This window comes from Lupinus angustifolius, chromosome LG06 (assembly GCF_001865875.1).
Source record: "Lupinus angustifolius cultivar Tanjil chromosome LG06, LupAngTanjil_v1.0, whole genome shotgun sequence".
Lineage (NCBI taxonomy): Eukaryota > Viridiplantae > Streptophyta > Magnoliopsida > Fabales > Fabaceae > Lupinus > Lupinus angustifolius.
The window spans coordinates 22,839,357-22,849,981 of record NC_032014.1 but is presented as its reverse complement, the minus strand read 5'-3'; the positions used below and the strand labels follow the sequence as shown (position 1 = coordinate 22,849,981).

At 32.9% G+C, this 10,625-nt stretch overlaps 2 protein-coding genes across 2 annotated transcripts in view; one reads left to right on the top strand and one right to left on the bottom strand.

Annotated features, from left to right (window-relative positions):
* Positions 222–2,542, bottom strand: LOC109350255 (mitochondrial carnitine/acylcarnitine carrier-like protein). Its single transcript, XM_019591452.1, has 3 exons — positions 2,474–2,542; positions 1,256–1,647; positions 222–874 (listed from the first exon to the last, which is right to left on the bottom strand). Exons 2-3 carry the CDS (start codon positions 1,645–1,647, stop codon positions 373–375), a joined length of 894 nt encoding a protein of 297 aa, XP_019446997.1. The 5' UTR covers positions 2,474–2,542; the 3' UTR covers positions 222–372.
* Positions 5,417–10,625, top strand: part of LOC109350254 (probable ADP-ribosylation factor GTPase-activating protein AGD8) — a 6,349-nt gene continuing 1,140 nt past the window's right edge. The window contains exons 1-5 of the mRNA XM_019591451.1: positions 5,417–5,560; positions 5,725–5,843; positions 6,939–7,371; positions 7,474–7,734; positions 10,307–10,429. Of these exons, the coding sequence (XP_019446996.1) occupies positions 5,489–5,560; positions 5,725–5,843; positions 6,939–7,371; positions 7,474–7,734; positions 10,307–10,429 (1,008 nt within the window). The 5' untranslated portion in view covers positions 5,417–5,488. The remainder of the gene's footprint in view (positions 5,561–5,724; positions 5,844–6,938; positions 7,372–7,473; positions 7,735–10,306; positions 10,430–10,625) is intronic.

The window sequence follows — 10,625 nt, the reverse complement described above, 5'->3', positions numbered from 1 at the left end:
CCAAAAATTTCGAATGTAGCATGTTTTACAAACCTGATAGGGACAAATTTTGACCCTAAAAATGACTAATTGGACCCACATTTGAAATTTTCGGGACTATTTTGAGTTTTTCATTTTTCGAGGACTAAACTGGTAAGGTCGAAAAACATGAGGAACTGAAATGAGTATTTAATCAAATATTTATCGTAAACAACTACACTAACTTGTGAAAGAAGATTTGCTATTACTACTAATGAAGGAAAGAATGACTCTTTGGTTGAAGCAACAATGAAAGATGAGCCATTTTGCAATGTATGGAAGATAAGTACACTTTTGGAACAAGAAAAATGATAAATATACATGAACATTTGATATAAACCCTGCCAAGATTATTCATCCCAGAGCTGATCTTGTCATCTCATACGCTAAGAAGCACGCCGCGTTCGCTGGAACGCTTCGGGCCATCGCAGGACCGAACCCCTTATACAAGCCTTTGAACCCCTCTGAAGCTTTAATCTTTCTAAAAGCATCTAATGAACCAGAAAACCTTGGATTTTTGTAATCATCTACTTGAAGGACACTCTTGACAACATCGGTCGGATAAACCAAGAACCAGTACGATCCTCCAGCCAAGCCTCCAGCAACAATCAGAGAGCCTCTACCTAATCCGGATGTATCAGTGCCTCCTGCAAACAGTTGTTTTATTGATTCATATACGCCGAACATTATAGCGTTTCCGGGTATCTCTCGTGCCATAGTGGGAATCAAGCCCTTGAAAAGGCCTTTCGCGCCTCCTTCGGACCTAAGAACATGTCTGGCCACATCAAGGGGTCCTCCATACTTCACACCAACAGAAGCTGTTCCAGTGCCAGCAAGCGCACTTTGTGCTTGCAGCCTGATAATCGGAACAAAAACAAATCAATTATGAGATACGAGCATGTTTCGAGTAACCCTGCTTAAGTATTGTATGAAAAAATAGAAGGGATTGTTAATGTTGACTAATCTGCAGCTGAAGTTAATTCCGCTTTTTTCCATTACTTTCGGGTTTCATGTTTACCATAAGAGGGAGAATTTCGATAAGAAAAAAGCACTTACAGAAGATATGATATGTTAGTGAATCAAACAAAAAAGACATGTAATTAAAGTCGTCTTCAAAGTCGTCAAAATATATGACAATTTTGTAAAATGAGAAAGGCGGAAAGACTCAAACCACTCATAATCAATAGATGTTGGTACAAAGAATAAGAAGAAAATGAGATACAGCGCAGCACAGCACCTGCATTTGATTAGTTCGGTGGGGCAAGCAAGAAAGGAAACAGCGAGTCCAGCTCCGGCTCCACAAACAAACTGCTGATTCACTGTGAGGGGGACATCAGGATGGGATCTCAATAATGTTTCCATCTGTCCCCTCACCGTAAAAAGAACAGCATTGAAGGCTGCTACTGTCGCAAATGGAGCGCCCATACCTTTGTATAAACCCCCTGCGCCTTCGGCTGCTATTGTCTGCTTGACAGCATCAATTGCACCCGAAAACTTCGGAGGCTGACCGGGGAGTGCTGCAGGCTGGCTTTGAAGCTTGACTTTGATGGTGTCGAAGGGGTGCCCACATATCAATTGCGCCGCCCCTCCGACAGTCCCAGCTGTTAGATCCTTAGCTACGTCTCCCATCTGCAAAAGGTAAATTCCAATGCAGGAATAAAATGATTATGGCAATGTAATAGAACATGCAAAATCAAATTACTACTACATTGAAGGTAATAATCCTTGAGACAAAACAACTCATTTAAACAATATCGGCATAATGGCCGCAAACATCTTCGGATTATTAAGGTTCCATCTCAAAACCAATTGGCAATGAGAGATAGAACATGTGAAATCAAATTACTACTACATTGAAGGTAATAATCCTTGACAAAACAACCCATTTAAACAATATCGGAATAATGGCCGCAAACATCTTCGGATTATTAAGGTTCCATCTCAAAACCAATTGGCAATGAGAGGAGTTAAACCATTTCCGAGATAATGAGGTAGGCGATGTGAGACTTACTTCTCAACACAGATTACGCTTTAATTTTCCGCAAGACCACAATAGATTTGTTATTTTTTCAGAATCACAACCTCAGAAGTAGCCATTAATTGTGTATATTAAGAGAAGATACGTTAAACCTCAATATTTCAGAAGCAACAATATCGATATGAAATTATGAACAGTAAATGATACAATGATAGTGTAAAAAACTCTTACATTCTGAGTCATTCCATCGATTTCTCTATTGTTTAACATTTCATGAAAAAACCAAAGAGACACATAACACAATTACACAAGAGAAATTCATGAAAAATAACAAGAATGAAACTCATGAATGCAGTATCAGAACAAAACAAGAAGATAAAAAAGCTACATACACAAATTCATTTTTCAATCAAATAATTGAAAGCATTAATGGATCTTAGATTTACCAGTAATTCATGAAAGCTACAACAATCTTACCAAAGAATGAGTGAAGAAAAGAGAATGAAAATGAACCAAATGCAACAATTTTTAATTAAAATGATGGGTGATAAAAAAAATGATTTTTTAGTGATAGAGAGTGTTCCAAATAAAAAGGAAGTGAAGGATTGGATGTTATAGATAGAGAACCACATGAAAGCTTGTGTATAAGACAAAGGAAATGAAATGTGGCTTAAATGTCTTATCCAAAACATATAGATATATATTAATATATATATATATATATCAGAGATAATTTATCTCCTTGATTAAGACACATGTCAAACATATAGTGAATTTAAGGAAATATTTTATCTATATATGTAGGGAATGGAGTATCTCCTGGTATAAGAAGATAAATTATCTCCTCTTACTTATGACGAGATACATTATTCTCATATATATATATATATAAGGAGAAATTTGTTTACACCTCTCTACTAGATGGAATAAGATTCTCTTTGAAAAGTAGTTTTGTTTCATCTGATAGAGCTTGAAGAACTCCCAAAGGACCGGCGTATTCCGGTCCAATACGTTGTTGTATCGCTGTGGATATCTCTCTTTCTAACCATACAATGGCTAGTATACTTATTGTAATTCCCAATACAAGAGTAGAAATAGGGGCAAAGTACCCATAGAGTTCCATAGACCTCTTTTAACGATTCTAATTTGGAAAAAGAATTGATGTATTGCAATTCTCATTTCAACGATCATTTATTAAAATTGAGTGTACTTAATGTAACTTAACTTAATATAAACAGATTCATTATATATATATATATATATATACCAAACTAACAAAGTGTGTTGGTGTAGTAGTACTCTAAGGTCTTATTGGAATTTTAATAGACATGATACATTTGTTAGAGTAGAAAGATCATTTGTTTTAAATTGTGTCATTCCCTCTTCGAACCAATACAAGTGTTACTTTCTGTTACTTTTTTGTTTTTAAAAATGTTCTTTTATTCACGTGACAATATCTGATTGGTCGGAACAGGGAATGAAATACGATTTAGGACATGTGATCTTTATCCCTTATTAAAATGGTCACTCACCTATTAGGAATGATTTGTTCATCACATTTTAGTAAGAAATACTCTTATCAAATATAGAATATCCTTACTTTTTTTGGGTACATGGAATACCCTTAGTTATATAATATTGGGAGATGAGAATGAAAATAAAAGAGAATTAACACCAAATGATGAAACAAAAGCCAACACAAGTGCCGCAATATTTTTTTTTATAAAAAATTAATCATTTTATGGTATATGATTACTCCTTCTAACAAATATTACTCGTAGAAATCGAATTATTATTATTTTGATATTTCTAAAATTTAATATGATTATACATCATTAAATCAATATCTTATTCTATTCGAGCACTACAATGTGGTAGTGAGGAAAAGTGACTAACTTTACATGCCATTTATGTGGTTAGAAAAATTTCATGGTGGGCAAAATGACTCACCTATCCATTTACTCCACGTGTAAAGTGCGCGCAAATTAATATTGACTATATTCTTCCACTATTTTTGGTCAAAATTACACATCTTATCCTTTTAACATGAGTTAGTGGCTAATAGGTGTACAAGAATAATAAAAGAGCGTAATATTTATGCATTATTAATATAAAAATTTATACATAGTTGTTATATTATTTATCCTTTATTTGAATTACATTTTGTAAAATTTAATAATGATTAAATATGAATAGATGATGATACATTATTAGTGTATAAAGCTTATACATTATTGTTACATACATTTTTTTATAAGGATAAAATATATATTGACATGTTATAATTTTTTATACTAGTATGAGTATGCTTTACCTTTTGGTAATGAACTAATTCTTTTCAGGGTGCATTATTATCTTTTCCAACAAATATCGCTCTCATGAATCGAACATTTAACCTTTTGGTCATCTTGGAGATCTAATAGTGTCTTACACCACTAAATCAATGTCTTGTTAGTTATTGACATGTTATCTATCTATTAACTACATAAAAAATATTACTCATGACACAACACTCTCACAACCAAAGTTTTCCCTCCAAAATATGTCTATATTATTCATATGTACCTTCCCACAATACATCTTCCTTTTTTATATATTGTATATTTTAATAATTTAATGGTAATAATTGATTGATCAATTTATTTTTAAACTATAACTCATATTAAATGAGATTTGAATCTCTCTTCACATTCCATTTAATTCTATTTCTCCATTTTTCTTTCATCTTCCTCTTCTTCTATACCTCTCTTCCATTTTTAAACTTAGGAAAGTTGGCTTTAATTAGAGAAGTTGGCTTTATAAAATTGCTACACAATATATATACATATATATCTTTAATAAAATTAATACTTATATGATTTTAAACATACTTCAAAATCAATCAATCTCGTACGAATGCAATCAAATTAAGTATAGAGAAAGAGTTTGTGTGCAAGCTGGAATTGCATAAACAGTTTTGGCTCAAACACTTAGAATTGGTTTAGAAGGCCTCGATTTATTTCGAAAAATTCTCGAAAAATTTTATGCTAACTTCCAATACAAAGATAGTAAGAGTTGAGCCAAAAGGGAAGAGATTTTTCTCTATGTTTTGTAGGGGAGATAATTAAAAGAATAAATGTGGTTTAGAAGAAGTTTTTCAAAATCTTATTCTATAACTTATTTTATATTATTTTCTAAACTTTTTTTCCTTTAACATTATAGGTTCAATATCATTTCATTGTCTTAATATCTTTACATCAGTAATGAATTACTATAAATTGTGTTTTAGTAAATAATTCTCGTAACAAATTATAAATTCATACAATACACATTATTACACATGCGAGAATACACAAATATTATATAAGAAACAATTACTTTAGGAAAATATAGAAATATAAATATATAGATAAATAACCCTTATAAACTCATTGACTCATTCTTTTCAAAATAAAAATAAATAAATAATTCGAATTTTCTACTCTACCGTTTTGATCTTCATTTCCTCCTCCAATGGCGTCTGAAGGTGGTTTCAGCGACAAGAACACCGTCTTCAGAAAACTTAAGGCCAAATCCGAAAATAAGGTACCTTCTTCCTTTTCAACTTTTTTTAATTTTTTTTAGGGTTTTGTAATATTCATTTGTATTCACTTATTTATTATGTGATCGGGTTTTGGATCTTCGTTTATTTGATTTTTGAATTTGAATTTGTGTAATTTTAATTTTTTTGTGTGTGATTTTTGCTTCAGATTTGTTTCGATTGCAACGCGAAGAACCCTACTTGGGCTTCAGTTACGTATGGGATTTTTCTCTGCATCGATTGCTCTGCTGTTCATCGCAGTCTCGGCGTCCATATCAGCTTTGTCAGGTAATTCTTGTTATTTTTTTGCAGCTGATTTTGTTTGAAATGATGAATTTCGTTGTTGATTTTGTTTGTAATGTGATTGTGTAGCTGATTGTGCGATTGCGAGGAGGAGTGAATATACGTGTGGATGAGTTTAGAGTAGCGCGTTATAATGATGTATTATCTTTTAGAAATTCCATTTAGATCAAATGATTAAAACCTTGTTCAATGAACAAACCTTTGTTTTGGTCCCTGAAATTGTAAGCATGCCTATTGTGATAGTTTGTGACTTTTGGAAATTTATTTAATAGTCTTTGAAACTATGAAAACTGAGTTAGATTAGTCGTTTTCATGGGCCAACTTGACTGATAAATAAGTACCAAGTTGACTGTTTTTGGGGCTATTATGATCGTTGCTTACATTTTCAGGAATTAAAATGAGGGTTCATTCCTACTCCAACAAAATCAGACTCGGAAGTATAGCCTCTAATCTGTAGTTTGAAAATGGCAAAATGATTTTGCGGTCCTTGAAGGTGTATAAATAAATGCCATGGTTTTTCTTTGCTTGCCATGTAAATTTCGGAGACAGGGCAAATCTGGGTTTTTGCAGCAACTTTGCTTGACTCGTTAAGGACTTTTAATGAGGATCGTAATGAAATGGTGTTTTTGACATAGCTTGATTTGCAAATATCTTTCTTTTTCTCATTCATATTTTATTTTATGTTGATAGTATGTGAGTTTCCTGTGAGGACCTGGACAATGTAATGACTTCATTCTTACATACTCCAATGTGGACTCATTTGACTAATCAGAAAAAAAATACAGTGGGACCAAGGTCTTAACTTAAATGGCTTGCATAATAGCATGCTTTCTTAGTCTAAAGGTGTCACCTGTGCACATTGGAAAATCCTCAGGGAGGTCAATGTAATTAACATTTTTTGGAATTATTACCATACATTCGATGAGTAGTTTGAAATGCTTAAAGGTTTTACATGTCCAAATTTCATACCATGTGCCTAGGTTTCTTTATTTTTTACAAACAAAAGGAGGAAAGTATTAGAATAAACGGAAGAAGGAAGAAAAGACCAATCTCTTAATAATTATGTTATTTTCAATGTAGATCTACGAATTTAGACTCATGGAGTCCCGAGCAACTAAAAACGATGAGCTTTGGAGGAAACAATCGTGCACAGGTTTTCTTTAAGCAGCATGGTTGGACTGATGGTGGTAAAATAGAGGGAAAGTACACATCCAGAGCTGCAGAGTTGTATAGGCAGATTCTTTTGAAGGAAGTAGCGAAAAGTATGGACGAGGAGGCAGTTGTTCCATCCTCACCTTTTGCTTCCCAGTTTTCCCAAGGGACTAATGAACTTCCTGAAGTCAAGACCAATGAACCACCAAAACAGAACACTCTGGAGAAAAATGGAAAACTTGAGAGCACTTCTTCACCTAGAGTTTCCTATACATCAGTTTCAAGTACCATCAAGAAGCCTATTGGTGCTAAAAAACCTGGGAAGAGTGGGGGGCTTGGTGCCCGTAAGCTGACTAGAAAGGTATGCAAATAGTTATCTTTGTTTGCAGATTGTGAAAACAATATATTTGAAGTTCATATTTGTTTATCTTGATTTATTGACATATTATCCTTATGAATGTAGCCAAGTGAGTCTCTCTATGAGCAAAAGCCTGAAGAAGCACCTACTCCAGTTACATCCTCGGCAAACAACAACTTGCCTGCTGCGCCATCTTTGACATCTCGGTTTGAGTATCTAGAAAATGTCCAATCATCTGATTTCAATGCTGAAGGTTCACATGCAACTGGTCATGTGTCTGCGCCAAAATCAACAAGCTTCTTTTCAGATTTTGGAATGGATAATAGCTTTCAAAAAAAATCTGGACCAAGCTCCTCAAAAGTGCAAGTAAGCCGCATATTGCAACCTTTTCCTTTGTATAGTGTATCTTCCAGGTTATAGCACAGAGTGAAGTTATATATGATTCTCTTCAAATTCTGATACATGTAGAATCATCTATTAAAAATTCATTCCATGTTAATTACACAAACTAAGCATGTATAGAATAGACCCACAATTAAACAACTGGTGCAAGTCGAAATTGAGTGAGTAAAGAGAGCAGTAAGTGGGAGCATTTACAATTACAGCTATGGGAGCAGAGAGATTGAGGAGGGAACAATTAGCATTTAGATAAGGGGTGGGACTATTGATACACCCAAGTGCCTATCCACACTCCTCATTGACCAATTACAATTTAGTAAAATTAAAAAAAAAAAGTTTGGCTAGTTGGGAGTGTAAATTGACAATTTGGAGTGTCAATATCTACATCCAACTAAGGGGGTCATGGGAAATGAGTAGGCAATTAGTAGAGAGAATAAATATAGAAATGGGTGGGTATGATGTCGCTATCCCTCTTTTGTAGGTGCAACGATGCAAATGTAATGGAGTCGTCATCAATGTTTTAGAGGAAAAACATGAAAAACCAAATTATAAGATAAGGATTAATCTACGTAGAGAAATTTTTTAGGTTTGGGAGTTGTTTATGGATGAGGAAGGTGTTAGGCACCCCATACCGCCCGTTTATAAAAAATGGTAAAATATTAATCTTGCCGTTACATGTTCTTATCTTTCAAAAAGGACCACTTTTTTAAAGTGTCTGACAGGGAAGTATCCTGCTTCTATGTATCCCTAGTTGCAATAAGAAAAACAAAACTATGTAGTTCTTCTAGAAAATGTTTGATTGATTGATTATTTTTATTTTTTTGAAATTTGTTTTATATTATAATTTGAGATAAAGAAGTCCATCAAGACATTTCTGTCCTCAGAAAAACAACTTAATTTTTATTTTCGCATATAAAAAGAAACAAAATGAAGAAGTCTGTCAAAGCATATTAATTCCTAGAGAGCCAAATTTTTTTACATATAAAAAGAAACAAAATATAAAGTTTTTCAAGGCATATTAATCCTTAGAGGGACTTTATTTTTATTATTCTTGCATAAAAAGATTTGAAGTAAAATAAGCTGTCAAGAAACAAGTCCTTGTATAAACTATTTATTTTTATTATTTTATGCATAACAAGAGGCAAAATAAAATAATCTGTCAAGGTATACACCATCAGAGTGACTATTTACTTTTTATTCTTTTTGAATTAAAAAAGAGTCAAAATAAAATAATCTATCAAGGCACACACCCTCAGAAAGACTATTTTAGTCATATTATTTCTGTATTAAAAGAGGTAAAATAAAATAATCAGTACAAGACCTTAAAGATACTATTTCATTTTCATTATAATTTATGTTAAAAGAGGTGAAATAAAATAATCTGTCAAGGTATAAAGCCTGAGAGAGAGAATATTTCCCTCATATTATAATTTATGTTAAAAGGGTCAAAAAAATAATCTGTCAAGGTACAATCCTTAGGGAGACTATTTTATTTTTGACATTAAAAAAAGATGGTAAATGACATCAATCATGGAATGATTCCATGGATTAGGCCCAAATATATTAATGTTATAGTTATCCACATCATAGAATATTTTTTAACAGGCAAAGACCATTCACAATTCACAGTAAAAAGAATTAACACTGTAATAATAATCATCATTAACTATTACTATGTTTTATAACAAATATAGTGGCATCATTATTTTATTTTATGACATAATATAACATAACATAACATATAGTTAAACTAACCCTACCGACACAGACAAAAAGCCTCAACTTATAACCTAAAATGTATATTAAGAATACCGAAATGTGCCTAAGCCTACCCCTCCTATTTCTTACCTCTACTGGATGAAAGAAAAAGAATGTACCCAAAAAAAAAAGAAATGCACAGTCAGAGAAAAGAAGAGAGAGATAAAAGAGAGAAAGAGAATATACAGAGAAAGAGGGAAAGAGAATATACAGAAAAGAGGGAAAGAGGAAGAGAGAGGAGGGCAAGAAGCTGCTAGGAAAATAAGCAAACATAAATAATAGTGAGCTTCTTAACCCTAGAAAAGTTGAACCATTGTTACTTAACAATTTCTGCTGCATTAACCAAGTAAAAGTTTATATAGGACAAAAACTAACAAGTGTATATAGTAGCAAAGATCTTTTCCCATTGTGATTTGTGGAAAAAAAACCCGGACTTAGCAGGCAGGGCCATTTTTATTTGCTTGCTTTAGCAGGAAATAAGCTTTATTGCAGTCATAGGCTGAAAAGTATTAATAATCTTTGGGCAACTTAATCTTGTTCCTATCACATCAGAGTAAATTTTTATCTCATTTGTTGAGTGACTCCAATACATGTAGCCAACAGCTGTAAAACATGTGCATTGTGTTCTTTTTTTTCTGAACTTTATCTTTCTCGAATGAAATATTTTTTAGAAATATTTTTAGAAATATTGTTTAGAAATATTTTAACCTGCACCTTATTTTGTTGCCTTTTTCTGTTTGGCTGTGCACCTTATTTTGTTTTGCTATGTTTCTGTTATCAGATTCAGGAATCTGATGAAGCGAGAAAAAAGTTTTCAAATGCTAAATCTATTTCTTCATCCCAATTTTTTGGAGACCAGGACAAAGCAGATGCAGAGGCTAAAGTTACACTGTCAAAGTTTTCAGTATGTGTCCTTTATTTTAGTAACTTGCTTGAACATTTAGTGAGAATGTGCGTTTCTTAGACCATGTTTGTTCATAATCATATCCCTGATATTGGACTTGATTGGATGGATTCTTGCATACCTCATCCATTATTTTGATTGTTGGGGACTCATATTGACTGTTATGGATAAGGGTCTTACACAGAAGTTGCTTTCA